The 22500-nt window shown below is 46.6% G+C and overlaps 1 protein-coding gene across 2 annotated transcripts in view; it reads left to right on the top strand.

The window, feature by feature from the left end:
• Positions 1 to 22500, top strand: part of NKAIN4 (sodium/potassium transporting ATPase interacting 4) — a 129386-nt gene that overhangs the window by 67840 nt on the left and 39046 nt on the right. For both annotated transcript variants that reach the window (XM_087720587.1, XM_087720586.1), the window contains exon 4: positions 11374 to 11571. In XM_087720587.1, coding sequence (XP_087576713.1) covers positions 11374 to 11571 — 198 coding nt within the window. The remainder of the gene's footprint in view (positions 1 to 11373; positions 11572 to 22500) is intronic.

Below are 22500 nucleotides of genomic sequence, written 5' to 3'. Positions count from 1 at the left end.
TTCTCCTCATTTTGAATATGCCCTATTTAGTTTATTGAAGTTCTATCACAATGAAATGATTTTAAGATTTGGATGGGATATTGGAAAGAATGTTGAGAATTTTGGCATTTGTTGCTGACTTGAGGTTGATTCCCAAGCGGTGCAGGTAATCCTCTACTTGCAGCCACTTCCTTAATGACTGCCTGAAGTTACAAGGACAGAGATTGTTGCAGCCTCACCATAGTCAACATTCAGAAGCTTGGCAACTGACTCGTATTTATGACGGTTGCAGTGTCCTGGGTGTGTGTGTGTGAGAGAGCGTGTCATGTAATCGCTTTTTGCAATCTCTTCACAAGCAAAGTCAACGGGGAAGACAGATTCACTTAACAACCGTGTTACAAACTTGACAATTGCAGTGATTCATTTATCGACGGTGGCAAGAAAGGTCATAAAACGGGGCAGCGCTAAGCTAACAACTCTTTCTCTCAGCAACCTAAATTTGGGGGGTTCAAGTGTGTTTCGATAATCCAGAACTATTTGGAGATAAATCCGGACTTCTCAAATTCACAATGTCCTTGGTGCTCACTGATGTTAGAGAGGATAGAAAATCACATTTTTTTACAAGTCTTCCTTCTCAGATGGAAGCCTTCCAAAATAAGGAGAATTTATGCAAGGAATTAGGGCCAAGATCTGAATAAAGAACATCTTGGAATCCAGAAGGAGGACTATGGGTCAGCTTCTTTACTGGATCTTGTTCTAAATCAGGCAGCTGGTACACCATCTGTGTCAACGCTGAAGGGATACGTATTCTGGCCTCTAAATAAAATAGAATTACAGTGTTGGAAGGGACCTTGGAGGTCTTCTAGTCCAACCCCCTGCTTAGGCAGGAAACCACTTCAGACAAGTAGTTATCCAATCTCTTCTAAAAAACGTCCAGTGTTGGAGCATTTACAACTTCTGGAGGCAAGTTGTTCCACCGATTAATTGTTCTGTCAGGAAATTTCTCCTTAGTTCTAAGTTGCTTCTCTCCTTGATTAGTTTCCACCCATTGCTTCTTGTCCTGCCCTCAGGTGCTTTGGAGAATAGTTTCCTCTTCTTGGTGGCAGCCCCTGAGATATTGGAAGACTGCTATCATAGCACCCCTAGTCAGTGGTGGGTTTCAAAAATTTTTAGAACCTCTTCTGTAGGTGTGGCCTGCTTTGTGGGAGTGGCTTGATGGCCATGTGACTGGGTGGGAGTGGCTTGCCAGCCATGTGACCGGATAGGAGTGGCCAACTTGTAAAATGTGGTGAAACTCACTTAACAACGCTCTTGCTTAGCAACTAAAATGTTGGCTCAGGAACTCTGGCATTGAAGCGTGCAAGTCTTAAGGCTGTCAAGTGACAAGACCCTTGCACCACTAACCCTTTAGAAAAAAAAATCCAGGGGTGTTCAAACTTGACAGCTTTAAGACTTGTGGACTTCAACTCCCAGAATTCCTCCTCTCGCTCTTCATCTTGATGATGTGCGGACTGGCGGGGGGGAGGGAGCTGGAACCGGTTCTAAACAGCACTGTAGATTTGTGGAACCTCTTCTATAGGTTAGAACTGGCAGGAACCCACCCCTGCCCCTAGTCCTTTTTTTCATTAAACAAGACATATCCAGTAACTGTTCTTCATATATTTTAGCCTCCAGTCCCCTAATCCTCTTTGTTGCTCTTCTCTGCACTCTTTCTAGAGTCTCCACATCTTTTTTACACTGTGGCGACCAAAATGTCCAAAGGCAAAGGCATATATAGAAAAATTCTCCTCCCTACTCCTAAGTGTCACGTTTAATTGTTCCCCTCCCTGTTGCAAAATAGCTGGGCTGATCTGTCTTTGTCAGCCGAAGGTTAATATAGTGTGACAAGAGGCAGGGAAGTGCAGTGAGGGAGAAAGGATGGTAGCTGGCGGGAACGGGTGTCCTTTTCCGCGCAAACAGGTGATGCTTCCAGCAGAACAGGAGGGGGAGGAGGCGGGAGAGAAATGAAATTCTCTTCTCACGAGCTGAGGATGTGGATAGAAACCCTATCATGGCATCCTCGGAAGAGCTGCATCCAAGGTTTCATCTACTTCTTGGCGTGGCACGACAAAACCGCGAAGCCCTTATCCGCGGAGACATAAGCGCGTCGCTAAAGCCGCGATGTCATCACCGCGCGTCATCACCGCCGCGACAACAGCGCGGCAACAGAAGGGCGCTTTAAAACGGCGCCACGGCAGAAAGCCGACTTCAATTAAGGTAAGCGTTAGGATTAGGTTTAGGGATTTGTTTTAGGGTTAGGTTTAGGTTTAGGTTTAGGGTTAGGGTTAGGGTTAGGTTTAGGGTACTGAGTGCTTGGGAATGCACAATTTTGCCCTCCGCGATTATGTCATCGCGGTAGGGTCGCGTTTTTCCTTAGCGCTTAGAATTAGTCTTCGCGCTTATGTCTCCGCGCAGAAGGGCTTCGCGGATTTGTGGTGGAACCACTTCTTGGTTGTGAGAATCAAGCTTCTAAGCTTAAACCAAGCTCCGCAAATCTATGATCGTAGGCCAGTGGTGGGTTCCGGATCTCGTTGCAACCGGTACACTGCGCATGGGGCTGAACTACTACCCTCCGATACCCAGCGGAGGTCGCGCAGGCGCCGCACTCTGTGCACACATGCGCAATTAGCCTGGTTGCTTCAAAAACAGGTAAGGAACACAGCAGGCAGGGGGGGCCAAATGAGCCACCGTACCAGTAGCCGCTACTCCTGGCCACTGCTCCCGGCTACCACCGGTATGGCCATACCGCCCGGAACCGACCACTGTTGTAGGCCCATAAAAACAGGAGAAAGAAAAAGAAGAAGTTAGGAGAAAGGGGGAGAAGAAGAAAAATGATTCAAAGTGGAATTCTTGAGAGCCCAAGAGAAAAGGGATAAAAGAGGAAGAAGGGGGGGGGAAGGGTTGTATTAGTAGATTAAAGGGAATAGTAGTAGGATTGGTATTGTTATGCCGCTAATTAAGAAGCAGAGAAAGTATTGCACATTGTTAATTGTAGAAAAAGTGGAAAGAAATGCTCTCTTTGTCAAAACGTAACTAGGTGATACACATTGTTTAGATCAGTGTTTCTCAACCTTGACAACTTGAAGTCCTGTGGACTTCAAGTTGCCAAGGTTGAGAAACACTGGTTTAGATAGTAAAATAGACCCATAGAGAAATAGGAAGCGATAATTTGGTGCAATTATCTGAAGGGGGCAATTGAAAATATGGTTTATGTACTAAGAAAAAATGAGTATTAAAAAAATGGAAAAGAATGGGAGAAAAGAATTTGGCTGAAAGTGAAAAACCAAGTTAAATGGAGTGTGTAAATGAGAGGGTGTAAAAGGGAACACTTGGTTTCCATAATAGGTGTAAAGTTGCATTAAAAACACTTCACGTGATCTTGATTCTCTCCCTCTGTTTATGCAATCTAGAACTGTGTTGGCTTTTTTGGCAGCTGCTGCACACGGATGGCTCATATTTAAATGGCTGTCCACTTCCAAAACTTCCAGCAGCACTGCAGGCTACTGCTAGATCAGCAGGTCAGCGGTTCAAATCTCACCGGCTCAGGGTTGACTCAGCCTTCCATCCTTCCGAGGTGGGTAAAATGAGGACCCAGATTGTTGGGGGCAATATGCTGACTCTCTGTAAACCGCTTAGAGAGGCCTGAAAGGCCTATGAAGCGGTATATAAGTCTACTGCTATTGCTATTGTTATTGCCAGCCTACGGAGGAGAACTACAATGCCGGCCCTCAAAGAAATCCAGTTTGACATCCCTGATTTACCTCCTGTTCTGAGTGTTAGGATGGGACTTCTGCAAAGCAATGCAATCCTCCCTTGGGGATGCTCATTACTACAGCTTCTACTACTGCTAGCTCCAGATTTTGTCGGTGACCCCATCTGGACACCGGGACCCAGTTGAAAAGAAATGGAATTATGGATGAGAGAAGCAGCAAATGAGGATCATAGGCTCTCTCTGTGGACCCCAATGTGGGGATATAATTCATTCCCTCCCCCTTCTTGAAATATGTCTGGCTATAATTCTCCTTTAAAAAAAACAGGATTAGTAATAGCAACAGCTCTTAGGCTTATATACAGCCTCATAGCGCTTTACGTTATCTCTGGGGGTTTTACAATGTAAGGTTTAGGTTTTAGGTTTAGATTTCGTTTTATTTATATGCCGCCATATTCCCAGCGGGACTCAGGGCGGCTCACAAACCCAAGGGGGGAAGGGAAGCACAGAAACTACAAATACAAGCATTTAAAAATAACCAACAGACACACAGATCGAGAGGGGAAGGGAACTCATCGACCCCAGGCCTGCCGGCACAGCCAGGTTTTAACGGCTTTTCGGAAGGCCTGGAGAGAGGTGAGGGTCCGAATAGCAGTGGACTTAGCAGTGGACTTATATACCGCTTCATAGGCCTTTCAGGCCTCTCTAAGCGGTTTACAGAGAGTCAGCATATTGCCCCCAACAATCTGGGTCCTCATTTTACCCACCTCGGAAGGATGGAAGGCTGAGTCAACCCTGAGCCGGTGAGATTTGAACCGCTGACCTGCTGATCTAGCAGTAGCCTGCAGTGCTGCATTTAACCACTGCGCCACCTTGGCTCTTCTCGGCGGGGAGTTCGTTCCAAAGGGCCGGAGCTGCCACAGAGAAGGCCCTCCCCCGGGTAATAGCCAGGTGGCATTGGCTGGTAGACGGAACCCGGAGGAGGCCAACCCTGTGTCTTGTGTCAACACAGGCAATGTTGTTAAGAGCTGAGGTGGCGCAGTGGTTAGAGTGCTGTACTGCAGCTACTTCAGCTGACTGCTATCTGCAGTTCGGCGGTTCAAATCTCACCGGCTCAGGGTTGACTCAGCCTTCCATCCTTCCGAGGTGGGTAAAATGAGGACCCAGACTGTGGGGGGGCGATATGCTGACTCTGTAAACCGCTTAGAGAAGGCTGAAAGCCCTATGAAGCGGTATATAAGTCGAACTGCTATTGCTATAAGGACTCACCTTTATCTCCCTTGAAAGGCTGCCAGAGACCGAATTGCCCATTAGTTTTGCAAATGTAGCACAGAGTCTAAGAGGATTTCTCATAGTTTGAACCGACTAGGTGAACGAATTGCTTCCTGCAACGTCCGTTTGCTCCTCTTTTATGTCTTATGGAAGGGTGCCCATCATCTCCAAGCCTTACTCCCGAGTCGCCCTTTTTGTCTTAACTGTTCTTGTCTTCTGGTAGCTCTGTACCTATGTGTCCATGCACGCATGTCTTTTGTGCATGGGCACGCACCCTTCAGTTTAGGCATGCACGCGCGCAGTTTGAGCACTGAGTGTCTAAAACAGTGTTTCTCAACCTTGGAGGCTTTAAGTCCTGTGGACTTCAACTCCCAGAATCCCCCAGCCAGCACAGCTGGCTGGGGGATTCTGGGAGTTGAAGTCCACAGGACTTAAAGCCGCCAAGGTTGAGAGACGCTGGTCTAAAAGGTTTGCCACCCCTGGCATAGGGTCTCCTGCTTGAGCAGAGGGTTGGACTAGAAGACCTCCCAAGATCCCTCCCTACCCTGTTATTAATACCTGCAATTTTCTTGATAGCTCAGTGAGGCCCGGCTGCTCAAAACCTAGAGCCCAAAGATTTAGAAATATAAAGACTCTCCCTTCCTCCAGGTTAATAATACATTTTCACCTCTTAAAACATGCAAACCTATACTGCCTTCAAGCTCTTCTCAGATCCGGCCTCCCCAGGCTGAATTCATCTTGAAGGGACATGATTACCATGCCTTTCTTTGATAACGAATGGATGCTCTTGAGCATGGAAACCCATCTGCCTCGCAGCCCCTTCCATCTGGCCCTGCAAAAGGAGAAATATTTGCATTGCAATTCCCCAAAGGGGGGACGCCTCGCCTGGCGTAACCCTCATTGTGTACGTGTTAGGCAGGGAAATAATCAGACGTATTAATCAGATGTATAATCCTTTCAAGGTTTTAAAGGGTTGGCTTGTTCAGTCTGCAGATGGACGGGCTTGTTCGTTGTTTCTTAGATTCCCTTGAGCCAGGGGTGGGTTCCTGCCAGTTCTAACTTCTTCTATAGAAGTTCCACAAATCTACAGTAGATTAGATTAGATTGAATTGAATTGAATTGAATTTATTATATTTCTATGCCGCCCTATTCCCAGAAGGGACTCAGGGCGGCTCACAACCAGGTCAGATGGGAGGGAGGGGATACAAATAGGAAAAAAGGGACATGGACAAAACAATACCACAATTTAAAAACAATCAACAGCCACACCATTCGGGACAAGAACTCATCAGCCCCAGGCCTGTCGGAACAGCCAGGTTTTAAGGGCTTTGCGGAAAGCCTGGAGGTGGTGAGGGTCCAAATCTCCACGGGGAGCTCGTTCCAAAGGGCCGGAGCAGCCACAGAGAAGGCCCTCCTCCGGGTGGTTGCCCGCCGACATTGGCCGGCCGATGGAATTCGTAGGAGGCCTAATCTGTGGGATCTAATCGGTCTGTTGGAGGTAATTGGCAGCAGGTGGTCTCTCAGGTACCCAGGTCCGATACCATGAAGGGCTTTATAAGTGACGACTAGTGTATCCGAAGACCAATAGGCAGCCAGTGCAGCTCGTGGAGGATAGGTGTAACGTGGGTGTACCGAGGTGCACCCACAATCGCTCGCGCGGCTGCATTCTGGACAAGCTGAAGTCTCCGAATGCTCTTCAAGGGCTGCCACATGTAGAGCACGTTGCAGTAGTCCAGTCTTGAGGTCACAAGGCACGAGTGACTGTTGCGAGGGCCTTCCGGTTCAGGTAGGGACGCAATTGGTGCAAATACCCCCCTGGTCACAGCCGACAAATGATGTTCAAAAGTCAGCTGTGGGTCCAGGAGGACTCCCAAATTGCGAACCCTGTCTGAGGGGCGTACTGTTTGACCCCCCAGCCTGAGAGATGGAATACTTGGCCAATTAGTGGGAGGGAAGCACAACAGCCACTCGGTCTTATCCGGATTGAGTGCAAGCTTGTTAACCCCCATCCAGACCCTGACAGCCTCGAGGCACTGACACATCACGTCAACCGCTTCACTGAGTTGGCACGGGGCAGACAGATACAATTGTGTATCGTCCACATACTGAATGAATTTATAGGCCGCCCAATCCCGAAGGACTCCGGACGGCTTACAACAAATACATTTAAAAAATAGAAAAGTTAAAAATAAAGAAACATAGGTTTAAAAAGCCATATCATACACCCAGTCTAATCGGGGCTGGACCTCAGTCATGAGGTCAACAGCCCGGGGCCTGCCGGAATAGCCAGGTTTTAATAGCCTTTCGGAAGGCCATGAGAGTGGGTAGGGTCCGGATCTCTGGGGGCAGTTCATTCCATAGGGTCGGAGCGGCTACAGAGAAGGCCCTCCCCCGGGTGGTTGCCAGCCGACATTGTCTGGCTGAGGGCACCCGGAGAAGGCCCACCCTGTGCGATCTTATCGGTTGTTGGGAGGTATGTGGCAGAAGACGGTCTCGCAGGTATCCGGTTCCTAGGCCATGTAGGGCTTTAAAGGTAATGACCAGCACCTTGAATTGTGCTCGGAGACCAATAGGGAGCCAGTGCAGCTCGCGGAGGATAGGTGTAATGTGGGTGTACCTTGGTACACCCAGTATCGCTCGCGCGGCTGCATTCTGGACTAGTTGTAGTCTCTGAACACTTTTCAGGGGCAGCCCCATGTAGAGCGCATTACAGTAGTTAAGCCTTGAGGTGACGAGGGCATGAGTGACCGTGTGAAGTGCCTCCCGATCCAAATAGGGCCGCAACTGGTGCATCAGGCGAACCTGGGAAAAGACCCCCCTGGTCACAGCCGACAGGTGATGTTCTAATGTCAGCTGCGGGTCCAGGAGGACTTCCAAGTTGCGGACCCTCTCTGAGGGGAGTAGATTTTCACCCCCCAGGCATAAGGATGGAGTGCCATTTTGATGCAGGAAATGACAGGCTTTAGACTTCTCAGGATACAGGAAAAGTTTATTTGGCAGCCAGGTTCAGAAAGCTACCCATGACTTAGCATTGCAAGTTCTGAACAACCTTAATTATTGAAGCATGCGTTCTTATACATTCTCAAAGGCAGCGTAACACGGAAACGCTTAACTCATTTCTTAGTGGTTACCTTGCGGAGAAAGCCTTATAAGGAGATGGGGTCTTACTTCTCCTTTTCTTATGGAGTACGTGCCATTAACGAACTTTAATTGAACCTTGGACTTTTGACATAGGTTTTGACATAGGTTTTGACATAGGGACATTGGCTTAGAACATCCTGTGGTTAGGCACTTGCTTCCTGTTCTTTTGCAAGCTGCAAGCTGCAACTCTGCCTATGTTGCTTTGATATAGAAGTAAAGGGGCTATGAGAGGCTGTCCAGCTTGACCCAGTAGGTTTCACACTTAATGTCCAAATCTCACTTTACGTCCTGCTTTACGTCCAGAATGCAGCCGCGCGAGCGATTGTGGGTGCACCTCGGTACACCCACGTTACACCTATCCTCCGCGAGCTGCACTGGCTACCGATCGGTCTCCGGATACGCTTCAAAGTGCTAGTCGTAACTTATAAAGCCCTTCATGGTATTGGACCTGGGTACTTGAGAGACCGCCTGCTGCCAATTACCTCCCAAAGACCCGTCAGATCTTACAGGGTCGGCCTCCTCCGGGTTCCGTCCACCAGCCAATGCCATCTGGCTACTACCCGGGGGAGGGCCTTCTCTGTAGCAGCTCCGGCCCTTTGGAATGAACTCCCCGCGGAGATTCAGACCCTCACCTCTCTCCAGGCCTTCCGGAAAGCCATCAAAACCTGGCTGTGCCGGCAGGCCTGGGGTTGATGAGTTCCCCTCCCCTCTCGACTGGTATGGCTGTGTGATTTTCGTGTATTTTAATTATGTGTACTGTTGTTTATGTTCCCTTTCCCCTTTGAGTTGTTCGCCTCCCTGAGTCCCCCCTGGAGAAGGGCGGCATACAAATAAACCAAATACTAATACTAATACTAACCACCTTAAATTACCTCACACATAGCACTGGCATGTATAAGAATATGAGGTAAACTTGTTTTTTAAAAGGCATCTTTGGTTTGCGTTAAAACAACTTCAACACACGCAATGTTCTGATTGCACCACAAACGCAGTAGTCATCCTTCCCTTTCACAGAGGCACTGAGTTTTATAAATATGAGCATGATTGTGTAGAATAATCATATCCAAGGACCAGTGGTGGGCTTCAAAAATTTTTGGAACCTCTTCTGTAGGTGTGGCCTGCCTTCTGGGTCCACTGGTGGAACCTCTTCTAACCGGTTCAGTAGATTTGACGAACCGGTTCTACCGAATAGGTGCGAACTGGTAGGAACCCACCTCTGATACAAAGCCAGTCTTTGGGGGGTAAATACAGAAACAGAATCCTTTTCTTTGACATCCTAACTTAGCACACAGGAAGGCTAATTTTAATAGGGCAGACGGGGCTAATTTTGTCTTATTGCTGTAAATGTTTACCCAATCATACTGTGGTGGTTTGGGTTTGTGCTTAGAGTTATGTGTAAAGCTGGTCTTCCTGGTTTGTGAATAATAATTTATGACTTCAGCATGTTGTGTCATCCTAACCAAATATGGCTTGTTCAAGTAAACAGAAATGCTATTTATAACATATGGTCCAACCACAAGGAAAATTAAGAAATAAAATCTAACAGGAATTCTTTCTGTCTGTGTCGATCTATCTCTCTGTCTCTGTCTCTCTCCCTCCAGTGGTGGGATTCAAATTTCTTTACTACCGGTTCGGTAGGCGTGGTTTGGTGGGCATAACTTTGGGCCAATCACCAGGAGAAAGTGAGTTCTAATCCCAATGTAGGCATGAAAGGCAGCTGGGTGGCTTTGGGCCAGAGGTGGTATTCAGCAGGTTCTGACCAGTTCTGGAGAACCAGTAGCAGAAACTTTTGAGTAGTTCGGAGAACCAGTAAATACCACCTCTGACTGCCCCCACCCCCATCTATTCTTTGCCTCCCGAGTCCCAGCTGATCAGGAGGGAATGGGGATTTTGCAGTATCCTTCCCCTGCCACGCCCACCAAGCCACGCCCACAGAAGCGGTAGTAAAAAAAATTGAATCCCGCCACTGCTTTGGGCCAATCACCAGGAGACTGTGAGTTCTAATCCCAATTTAGGTATGAAAGCCGGCTGGGTGTCTTAGGGCCAATCACCAGGAGACCGTGAGTTCTAGTCCCACCGAAATAATGACTTCAGTTTTCCGAAATTTCCCAGTCAGAATGGGAAATTTAGACTTTACACATCACCTTAACTCTCATACAGTTTATTTGATTTCTAGTTGAATGTACTACACTGACCTTGTGTGCAGTGACGTGCGGTGAGGTTTATGGCTGGTGAGGCAGCAATTTTTTTAGACTTGTGGACTTCAACTCCCAGAATTCCACAGCGAGGCATGCTCAGTTCCGATTTAAAGCGACAGCATTTGTTTTTCTCCTTTGCTAAATAAGTTTCCTTCTTTCTTTTTCTTTTTCTTCTCCCTTCCCCTCCTTCCTCCCTCTCTCCCTCCCTCCCCCCTCTCTCAAACACACACACAGACACAAAGTTGCACCAAGAGGATGAAGTTTGAATTCCTCCCCCTCCCTCCGACTCACACGTACCTTTTCCAGCTGTTTCAGAGAGGATTTCAACTCTGCTCTTGCCTGTCATCATGAAAAGAAAAAAAAATGTAAAAGGAAAAAGGCAAGAGCTGAGCTCAGGCTGAGCTAGTTGCTGCCAGAGTCAGTGTGGATGACTCTGCTTAACTGTTTAAAAAAGCCTCTGAAAAGCACCCTCTACAGGAAGAGGCAGGAGAACAATGTGCCTCACTTATGTCAGGAATTTTTCTGCTTTTAACCCTTGCTTAACTCTGCTCGAGTGATCATAAAAAGCCAGACGAGATGAGACACGTGGTTCTCCTGCGGCCTCCTGTAGAGGGCGCTTTTTTAGAGGCTTTTTTAAACAGTTAAGCACTAAGCAGAGTCATCCACTGTGACTCTGGCAGCAACTAGCTCAGCCTGACCTCAGCTCTTGCCTTTTTCCTTTTACATTTTTTTTTCTTTCCATGATGACAGTGGTGAGGCTCTGCCTCCCCTGACTGCACGTCCCTGCTCGTGTGTAACTTCCACACCATGGCTTGTGACTTAACAAGCGAGTGACCCCACCCATTGATATCATTCAACAAACAGCGGTTTTTAAAACGTTTCAGCCCAGTGAATGAACCCATTTGGTGTCTATGTACAGATCGCTTTGCATTGTGCAAGAACAGCCCAGGCAACGTGCAAAATCTCCAGCTCTAGTTGAAAAAAAGGCATTGTTGATTGGGATTTTCACTTTCACTTTCACTTTTCACTTCTCAGGACAGTGAGCTTTTGACGTTTAACATCTCCCAACACCAGTCGTGGTGGAGTGAGAATGGTCCAGGTTGCGTAAGGAAGGAGACGCCCATGGTCGGCATCAAAGGTCTGGACAGCCATTCCTACGTCTCGGTCATCGGTTGCGCGTTGGAGTACCGTTACATCGAAGTCATGCACAGCGCCCTGCAGATTCTGGTGGCGGTGAGTAAACCCTCGTCGCGCTGTGATGACGTCAGGTACGCGGTTTCGTCGACCGCGCTTTAGTCGACCGCGGTTTTGTGGTGGAACCCTTCCTGTGAACTATTATTTTCTAACATGGCTTTTGAATTTCCCTCCTCTCAGTTTGAAGTTATGCCTCTGTGTTCTTGATTTTTGTTTAAGATTGAAAACACTGCCTTCTAGAGCCTTATTCATTCTTTTAATATATTTAAAGGGTTCAATCACATCCACGCTATGCCTTCTATCCTCCAGGCTGCACATACAATGAACGGTTGCAGGAATTGGGCATGGCTAGTCTAGTGAAGGGAGGAATGTGGCAGCTCAGACGCTGAGCTTGTCGATCAGAAAGGTCAGAAGGTTCGGCGGTTCGAATCCCTAGTGCCCACATAACAGAGTGAGCTCCCATTACTTGTCCCAGCTTCTGCCAACCTAGCAGTTTGAAAGCACGTAAAAAATGCAAGTAGAAAAATAGGAACCACCTTTGGTGGGAAGCGTTCCGTGCGTCTTTGGCATTTAATCATGCTGGCCACATGACCGAGGTGGCGCAGTGGTTAAATGCAGCACTGCAGGCTACTTCAGCGGACTGCAGTTCTGCAGTTCAGCTGCTCAAATCTCACCGGCTCAGGGTTGACTCAGCCTTCCATCCTTCCGAGGTGGGTAAAATGAGGACCCGGATTGTTGGGGGCAATATGCTGACTCTGTAAAACCTCTTAGAGAGGGCTGAAAGCCCCATGAAGCAGTATATAAGTCTAACTGCTATTGCTATTGCTATTTGGACAGTGCTGGCTCTTCGGCTTTGAAAAGGAGATGAACATCACCCCCTAGAGTCAGGAACGACCAGCACGGATGTGCGAGGGGAATCTTTACCTTTACCTTAGTCTAGTGAAGAGAAGGACTAGGGGAGACATGATAGCAGCGTTCCAATATTTGAGGGGCTGCCACAGAGAGGAAGGAGTCAAGCTATTTTCCAAAACACCTGAAGGCCAGACAAGGAATAATGGATGGAAGCTGATCAAGGAGAGATTCAACCTGGAAATAAGGAGAAATTTTCTGACAGTGAGAACAATCAACCCATGGAACAGAAGTTGCCTTCGGAAGTTGTGGGAGCTTCATCACTAGAGGATTTCAAGAAGAGAGTGGACTGTCATCTGTCAGAAATGTTTAGGGCCTCCTGTTTGGGTGGGGGGTTGGACTAGATGTCCTACAAGGTCCCGTCCATCTCAGTTAATCTGTATCTGTATGTTCAGTTCCTCAAATTTCTCCTGATTATGTTTTGTTCCTCAGACCGTCCGCCATCTTTGTTGCCCACCTCCGGACTCATTTGATCGTATCAATATCTTTTTTTTTAAGTGAAACCTTCACATGGAGTGAAGTATATTCACCAGTGTTCCTTGAACAATGTTGTTAACGTGATAACTTCCTTTGGTATTTAATAGGCCTCCCTGAATAACGGGCACCATTTCCCTCAACTAACTTATTAAAACCAGGTTTCACTGTCTTTAATTTAGCAAGCTAATGCTTTCCAGTCCAGTGAAGGTTTGGGTATCTCTCTCTCTGTCTCTGTCTCTGTCTCTCTCTCTCTCTCCCTCCCTCCCTCCCCCCTCTCTCTCCCTCCCTCCCTCCCTCTCCCTCCCTCCCTCCCTCTCTCTCCCTCCCTCCCTCCCTCCCTCTCTGTCTCTCTCTCCCTCCCTCCCTCTCTCTCTCTCTGTCTCTCTCTCCCTCCCTTCCTCCCCCCTCTCTGTCTCTCTCTCCCTCCCTCTCTCCCTCTCCCTCCCTCTCTCTCTCTCCCTCCCTCTTTCTCTCTCTCTCTTTCTCTCTCTCTCGTAGATGTGCATGAATTTGAATCTTAAATTTAGTAGACTCAGGCGAAACAAGGGGAGAAAGCAAGGATACGCTCGCTAAATGTGGTATTTTATGGTGGCTGCATGCTCATCGTTTCTGGGGTTGTTGCTTTTTTTAATCTGTTACAAGCAGCGGAACCATATGGCATGTCAAATCTTATTGCTTTCGACGCTCTCTTTGCTTGGTGTTCAGCAAAAACAAAAACAAAAATTATTTGCTCCAGATATGCAACCTCAAAGCATTGTCTTTTGCTCCCTGAACCTCCCTGAAACCATATCCCTTGCTGTTAGGAAATCCTCCTTTACAAAAGAATAACAGAATTGGAAGGGACGGCTGGAGGTCGTCTAGTCTAACCCCCTGATCAGGCAGGAAACCCTATGCCATTTCAGACAAAGGGTTGTCCAATCTCCTCTTAAAAACCTCCAGTGTTAGAGCAGTGTTTCTCAACCTTGGCAACTTGAAGATGTCTGGACTTTAACTCCCAGAATTCCCCAGCCAGCATCCGCTGGCTGGGGAATTCTGGGAGTTGAAGTCCAGACATCTTCAAGTTGCCAAGGTTGAGAAACACTGTGTTAGAGCATCCACAACTTCTGGAGGCAAGTTCCTCCACCGATTAATTGTTCTGACTGTCCGGAAATTTATCCTTAGTTCTAGGTTGCTTCTCTCCATTATTACCGTATTTTTCAGAGTATGAGACACACCAGAGTATAGGACTTTGGGGGAGGGCCTTCTCTGTGGCTGCTCCGGCCCTCTGGAACGATCTCCCCATGGAGATCCGGACCCTTATTACCCTTCCGGCCTTCCGCAAAGCGGTTAAGACCTGGCTGTTCCGGCAGGCCTGGGGCTGTTGAACTATCCAGCCCCATCCGAGGTTACGCTTGTTGTAGAATTTTAAATTGTTGTTTTTATTTTATTTTTGGTATCCCCTCCCTTTTTTATTGTGAGCCGCCCTGAGTCTCTCGGGAATAGGGCGGCATACAAACTCAATAAATTGAAATTGAATAAATTGAAGACTCAGCAAGATTTTTAAGAGGCAATTTTTTAAAAAAAGTTTTTGCACTCTGCTGACCACCCAAAAATGGCCCGTATTTTGTGAAAACGGGCCCATTTTTTGTCAAAAAAAGGGCATGTGTAGCCTTTAAGAGGCTTATAGAGTGCTCCTGGGGGCGGGGGGGGCAAAAATGAGCAAAAAATGGCCCATTTTCCACTCATTTTTGCCCTCCCCAGCCTCCAGGAACACTCTGGAAACCTCCTAAAGGCTATGCACAGCCATTTTTGCAAATGGGGCGAGGTTTCAGGAGGCCAAAAATGCTGTATCCAGTGTATAAGACGCACCCAGATTTTCACCCTCTTTTCTGAGGGAAAAAGGTGTGTCTCATACGTCAGAAAATTCCTCCTTATTTCCAGGTTGAATCTCACCTTGATCAGTTTCTATCCATTATTCCTTGTCTGGCCTTCAGGTGCTTTGGAGAACAGCTTGACATCTTCTTCTCTGTGGCAGCCCTTCAGATATTGGAAGAATGCTATCATACCTCCCCTGGGCCTTCTCTTAAGAGAAGCAGAGCTTATTTTAAAAGTGCCCCTCCGTTAAGAAAAACACCCCCTCCCAGCCCAATCTGCTTCTAGAAACATTTCCTGTGGATAGATACATCAAGTTCTTACAATACAATAGCAGAATTGGAAGGGACCTTGGAGGTCTTCTAGTCCAACCTCCTGCCTAGGCAGGAAACCCTACACCACTTCAGACAAATAGAACCCTACACCACTTCAGACAAATAGCTTCTTAAAAAGCTTCCACTGTTAGAGCATTCACAATTTGTTCCACTGATTAATTGTTCTAACTGTCAGGAAATTTCTCCTCAGTTCTAAGTTGCTTCTCTCCTTGATTAATTTCAAGCCATTGCTTCATGTCCTGCCTTCAGGTGCTTTGGAGAATAGTTTGACTCCCTCTTCTTTGTGGCAACCCCTTAGATATTGGAACACTGCTATCATGTCTCCCCTAGTCTTTCCAATTGAAATATTTATGTGTGAGAAGAAGAGAGGCAACTGAGGAAGGGGGAGGCAATCCAATTAGGCTAAACTTCCTATGTTTCTTCCCTCAGGATATAATAATAATAACGTACTCTGCCTGAAAACAATGCTCTTTCTTATTTCCGCAGCCGCGCCTCACGCCCGGCTTCTGTTCTTGGAGAGAAAAGCAGCTGATTCAAAAATTGCCATCCGTACCACACCATCTGTGTTTATCCAGCTCTTCCATTCTGAATTCTTTTATTTTTCACAACTGCTGCATCATGTCAATTAATGGTGGATAGGATAGGATAGGTAGGATAGGATAGGATAGGATAGAATCAGTGGTGGGATTCAAATTTTTTTACTCCTGGTTCTGTGGGCATAGCGTGGTGGGTGTGGCTTGGTGGGCATGGCAGGGGAAGGATACTGCAAAATCCCCATTCCCTCCCAATCAGCTGGGACTCTGGAGGCAAAGAATAGATGGGGCACGGCCAGCCAGAGGTGGTATTTATCAGTTCTCTGAACTACTCAGAATTTCCACTACCGGTTCTCCAAAACTAGTCAGAATCTGCTGAATACCACCTCAGAATAGAATAGAATAGAATCAGTGGTGGGATTCAATTTTTTTTACTCCTGGTTCTGTGGGCATAGCTTGGTGGACGTGGCTTGGTGGGCATGGCAGGGGAAGGATACTGCAATATCCCCATTCCCTCCCAATCAGCTGGGACTCTGGAGGCAAAGAATAGATGGGGGCGCGGCCAGCCAGAGGTGGTATTTATCGGTTCTCTGAACTACTCAAAATTTCCACTACCGGTTCTCCAAAATTGGTCAGAATCTGCTGAATACCACCTTAGAATAGAATAGAATAGAATAGAATAGAATAGAACAGAACAGAACAGAACAGAATTGGAAACGACCTTGGAGGTCTTCTGCTACAACCCCCTGCTTAGGCAGGAAACCCTATACCTGTGATGGCAAACCTATGGCACATGTGCCACAGGTGGTACGCAGAGCCCCCTGTACGGGTAGGCGAGCAGTTGGCCCAGCTCAGCTCCACGGCGCATGCACACAAGCCTCCCGCCAGTCAGCTGATTTTGGGTCTCTGCTGTGCTTGTGCATGGGGGAGGGGCAGGGCGCATGCAGGAGATGTGCCCACATGCTTGGGGGGGTGTCACATGCACAGGAGTGGGGGTTACGCACATATGCATGGGTGGGAGGAGCATGGGGGCCCATTTTTAGTCCTAGGAGGCCCCTAGGTCCTCCTTTTTGGTTCAGGGTTTTTAATTGTCTCTCTACAGAATCGCCTACATGGATAAATACATATGAAAATTGGGTGGCCAGGCTTAAGGCAAGCCTCTGATTATGTTGGTTTCACCATCCGCTATATGCTGCAAGCATCACTTGCCTCTAAATATAAATGTGTAAGAATAGTTGAGACGTTTGGCAGACTGCAAGAAATGTGCAGCTCCTTTATGTACAAAACATATGTGAATTCGGGAATAATCTCCTCCTCCTCTCCTCCTCCCCTTCCTCCCCCTCCTTGTAAAAATGAACATAACAGGGGTCAGGATCCCAAGTGACACCCCCAACGAAAGAAGACTCCGAAAGAAGGCTCAGAGGCTAGAAATTCCTCAAAGGTCCATTTTATTAGAGACGACCTATTGGCACATCTGGGAAAAGCCAAATCTGAAAGCTTCCAGGTTTTTCCCACCCAAACGAAAGTTCAAGTCCCTGTCCAGCACCCACATGTCCATCACATGGCCCAATCAGGCACCATCCAGTCACACCCCTCAAGGTGCAGGGCAAGATGTCCTTGACTCTTAGAGAAAGGAATGTTGTTCTGATTATATAGAGCCGAGGTGGCGCAGTGGTTAAATGCAGCACTGCAGGCTACTTCAGCTGACTGCAGTTCTGCAGTTCGGCTGTTCAAATCTCACCGGCTCAGGGTTGACTCAGCCTTCCATCCTTCCGAGGTGGGTAAAATGAGGACCCGGATTGTTGTTGGGGGCAATATGCTGACTCCGTAAACCGCTTAGAGAGGGCTGAAAGCCCTATGAAGCGGTATATAAGTCTAACTGCTATTGCTATTGCTATATATCTCCCCAGCTCCATACAATCCCCCCTCCCAGTTTCTCACAGACTATATGTGGCAGGCCTAAAGATCGAAGGCCCGAGATGCCTTCCAGGCCAGACAAACTGCTAGATCTCAATCTGTGCACTTAATGAATCCCACGAAATGATTGCACGATTTGAATCCACACTATTCAGTTTCCATTCCCATAGGAAAAAAATTGGCAATTGATTCCAGCTTGACAGAAATAGGCAATGAAAAACTTAAAACATAAGATACACGCACACAAACATTGTATATTAATTATTGAAGCATTACAGTAAAATCTACATTTCTGGTTAATGAAGTCATATAATAGTTATAGGCATCCAAATTTTTTTTAAAAAGAAGAACAATTCTCCCATAAATTTTAGGCATCCAACATCTTGCTCTCGTTCAGCTGCGAGGATTTCGTGACGTTTAATTATATCAAGCGTTTGCTCCAAGTTGATACTTTAAAAAAAACCTTGCACTTTTGTCCTCCAATGGAATTTTCCTTTCCTCTCTTTTGCACGCATGAAGACCCGCCGTGTGTAAAACCTCAGCTTCCACTCCTTGAGTGCTCGCCTCAATTTCACACATGCTAGTTTTGCATTCACTATCATGGGGGTTGCGTTAAATGCCGCTTGGTATCCATTTGCAATTCGCACTAAATCGAATATTGTGTTAGTGAAACTCTCATCAATCTAAGCTTACCTTTATGTCCGTCCCCCGTTAAATCCCTATTAAATCCAATTGAGGGGACCATTGGTTTGAAAGAGGAATAAAAACTGTCCAGCTTTGTTAAGGTTGAACAAATGTTTCGGTTGCCACGATGTAGAAAAGATGTGGAGACTCTAGAAAGAGGGCAGAGAAGAGCAACAAAGAGGATTAGGGGACTGGAGGCTAAAACATAGGAAGAACGGTTGCAGGAACTGGGTATGTCTAGTTGAATGAAAAGAAGGATTAGGGGAGACATGATAGCAGTCTTCCAATATCTCAGGGGCTGCCACAAAGAAGAGGGAGTCAAGCTATTCTTCAAAGCACCTGAGGTAGGACAAGAAGCAATGGGTGGAAGGAGAGAAGCAACTTAGAAGTGAGGAGAAATTTCCTGACAGTTAGAATAAATAATCAGTGAAACAGAAATTGCCTCCAGAAGTTGTGAATGCCCCAACAGTGGAAGCTTTTTAAGAAGAGGTTGGATAAACCTCTCAACAGAGGGGGGGGGGATATGACCTATCTTCTGTCTACAACACAATCCTTTCCGCAGTTTCAAGAGGTTTTCACACCCCATTTCCACTCTGATTCAGGTGACCCCAAGGGCACAGATAAACCCCCAAGTGGTCTCAAGATCTCCCAGGGAGACTGCTATCAACCAGATGACTGCAAAGAAACAGTCGTTCCATCCTCGAACCCAATCATCTTGCCAGAACTAATCCTTCCATCGCCCCCATCATTCTGACAGGACCGATGAAGTTTTTAGGATGAGAAGTCATACTACTACTTCTCCTCCTTCTCCTTCTTCTCCTCCTCCACCTTCTCCTTCCTCTGCTTCTGCTCCTTTTCCTCCTCTTCTTCTCCTCCTCCTCCTTCTTCCTCTGATGCATCTGCTTCTGCTCCTCCTCCTCCTCCTCCTCTTCTCCTTCTTCTTCCTCTGCTGCATCTGCTCCTGCTCCTGCTCCTCCTCTTCTCCTTCTTCTCCTTCTTCTTTCTCTGCTGCATCTGCTTCTGCTTCTCCTCTTCTTCTCCTCTCCTCCTTCTGCTGCATCTGCTTCTGCTCCTTCTCCTCCTCTTCTTCTTCTCCTTCTCCTTCTTCTTTCTCTGCTGCATCTGCTTCTGCTCCTCCTCTTCTTCTTCTCCTTCCCCTTCTTCTTTCTCTGCTGCATCTGCTTCTGCTCCTCCTCTTCTCCTCCTTCCCCTTCTTTCTCTGCTGCATCTGCTTCTCCTCCTCCTCTCCTCCTTCTTCTTTCTCTGCTGCATCTGCTTCTGCTCCTCCTCCTCTTCTCCTCCTCTCCTCCTCCTCCTCCTTCTGCTGCATCTGCTTCTGCTCCTCCTCCTCCTCTTCTCCTTCTTCTTTCTCTGCTGCATGTGCTTCTGTTCCTCTTCTCCTTCTTCTCCTTCTCCTTCTTCTTTCTCTGCTGTATCTGCTTCTGTTCCTCCTCTCCTCTTCCTCCTCCTCCTCCTCTCCTCCTCCTTCTGCTGCATTTGCTTCTGTTCCTCTTCTTCTCCTTCTTCTTTCTCTGCTGCATCTGCTTCTGCTCCTTCTCTTCTTCTCCTCCTCTCCTCCTCCTCCTTCTGCTGCATCTGCTTCTGCTCCTCCTCCTCTTCTCCTTCTTCTTTCTCTGCTGCATCTGTTTCTGCTCCTCCTCCTCTTCTCCTTCTCCTTCTTCTTTCTCTGCTGCATCTGCTTCTGCTCCTCCTCTTCTTCTCCTTCCCCTTCTTCTTCCTCTGCTGCATCTGCTTCTCCTCCTCCTTTCCCCTCCTCCTCAGGGGCTAGGGGTTGGGGGTGGGGAGTGGAAACAGTCCAGATGTCTTTTGAAAAGGCACCTTTGAAATATCCATTTCTACAACACCTTCTGATGTAGAGGCACATGAATCATTCGTCCAGGTGGTTAGAGATGATTAACATACCGTGTTCTAACATATCTCATTCTTTTACCTTTTGTGTGGCCCTGATCTGAGGCATTGCATGAACTGGAAAAGCTCCTAGTCCTCAACTTACAACAGTTCATTTAGTGACAGTTCAAAAGTTACAACGGCACAGAAAAATTGACTTGTTTTTCACACAGTCGTGACTCTTACAGCATCCACACGATGCTGTGATCAAAATTCAGATACTTGCCAACTGGTTCATATTTATGACCACTTCTGTGTCCCAAGATCACGTGACTCCCCTTGGGCGACCTTCTGACCGGCAAAGTCGAATTGGGGAGGGGGGAGCCACATTCACTTAGTAGCAGACGGGTTGCTCGCTTAACAATGGCGGTGACTCACTTCACAACGGGGGGCCAAGAAATGTTGTCAAAGGGGAGCAAAAGTCACTCAACCAACGCCTCGCTGAACAACAGAAATCTGGGGCTCCGTTGTGGCCCGTAAGTCGAGGACTGCCTGTATTTGCAAGGGTAGGAATTTCCTGCAAGGTGGCTTCCGGTTTCACATTTCCCAAGTCAGTCTCAGCAGCTGCTCGGGGGTTGAACTTGACACATCTGTTGCTTCTCAACTCCGCTGCAGAGCAGATTCACAGAAACCTGACACCGAAAAATTTAACACTGGGTCTAATGACAACGAATCTTCCTGGGTCTAATGGTCCTTTCAGACACTGGAGGGGGGGGAATTCCGGACAGTAATGGGAAGGTCCTTTGCTCCTTCCTGAAGATTCTGACCATGGTTCTCCTTTGCAGCACTTTAATATTATTTATTATAATCCTCTTCCCCCCAATCATGAAATGCCTGGATGTTCTGAGCATCACCAGAATATGAAGCAGACTCCTGGTCCCGACCCAAAGCCCTTTTATTCATTTACTGTCAAGTCTGCTCAGTCACATCCTGCAAAGTCTTTCAAGGGAGGATCTGACCTTATCTAGATAGATAGATAGATAGATAGATAGATAGATAGATAGATAGATAGATAGATAGATAGATGATAAATAGATAGATAGATAGATGATAGATAGATAGATGGATGGATGATAAATAGATAGATAGATAGATAGATAGATAGATAGATAGATAGACAGATAGATAGATAGATGATAAATAGATAGATAGATGATAGATAGATAGATGATAGATAGATAGATAGATAGATAGATAGATAGATAGATAGATAGATAGATAGATGATAGATAGATAGATGATAGATAGATGATAGATAGATAGATAGATAGATAGATAGATAGATAGATGATAGATAGATAGATAGATAGATAGATAGATAGATAGATGATAGATAGATAGATAGATAGATAGATGATAGATAGATAGATAGATAGATAGATGATAGATAGATAGATGATAAATAGATAGATAGATGATAGATAGATAGATGATAGATAGATAGATAGATAGATAGATAGATAGATAGATAGATAGATAGATGATAGATAGATAGATGATAGATAGATGATAGATAGATAGATAGATGATAGATAGATAGATAGATAGATGATAGATAGATAGATAGATAGATAGATAGATAGATAGATAGATAGATGATAGATAGATAGATAGATAGATAGATGATAGATAGATAGATGATAGATAGATAGATAGATAGATGATAGATAGATAGATAGATAGATAGATAGATAGATAGATAGAAGATAGATAGATAGATAGATAGATAGATAGATAGATAGATAGATAGATAGGGTTAGGGTTAGGGTTAGGGTTAGTGATTGTTCTAAATTAATGTTCTGACCAAGGCTTCCCAAGAGTATGAAGCAAACTCCTGGTCCCGAAAAAAAACCCTTTTATTAATTTATTGTGAATTCTGCTCATTCACATCCAGCAAAGTCTTTCAAGGGAGGATTTACAGTCACAGACCTTATCTGGCTTGGAGAGCTGCCAGGCCGATATCTGTAGAACTTGGCAAGGAGTCTCGGAGAGTCACGACCCAATTAAGCGAACTAATGGTCTCCTGCAAACTCCACTCCCCTTTTGCTCCTCTTTTATTTCCTCTGGGAGGGGCCATTCATCATCCACATCTGGCCTTACTCCCAAGTCGACCCCTGTTCTTTAGCTGTTCCCTTCGTCTGACAACTCTGCACACTGGGAACAGGCTCCAGCTGTTCGTCTGCCTCACTGATGTCTGACTCTGAAGGCAGCTGATAACTGGCATATGGCTCTGGCCCCCTCTCTGCCTCCGAGACAGAACCCCCATCAGAGCCTTCTCCAGACTCCAGGACTGGCCCATGTTCCTTCCCAACCTCCTCACTGTCCGAATCGGCTGTCAGCTCTGCTGGCCGCTG

The sequence above is a fragment of the Thamnophis sirtalis genome, unplaced genomic scaffold, assembly GCF_051295495.1.
Source record: "Thamnophis sirtalis isolate CommonGarterSnake01/CBP01778 unplaced genomic scaffold, rThaSir2_p1.2 scaffold_7, whole genome shotgun sequence".
Taxonomy (NCBI): domain Eukaryota; kingdom Metazoa; phylum Chordata; class Lepidosauria; order Squamata; family Natricidae; genus Thamnophis; species Thamnophis sirtalis.
This window is presented reverse-complemented; position numbering and strand designations above follow the sequence as displayed.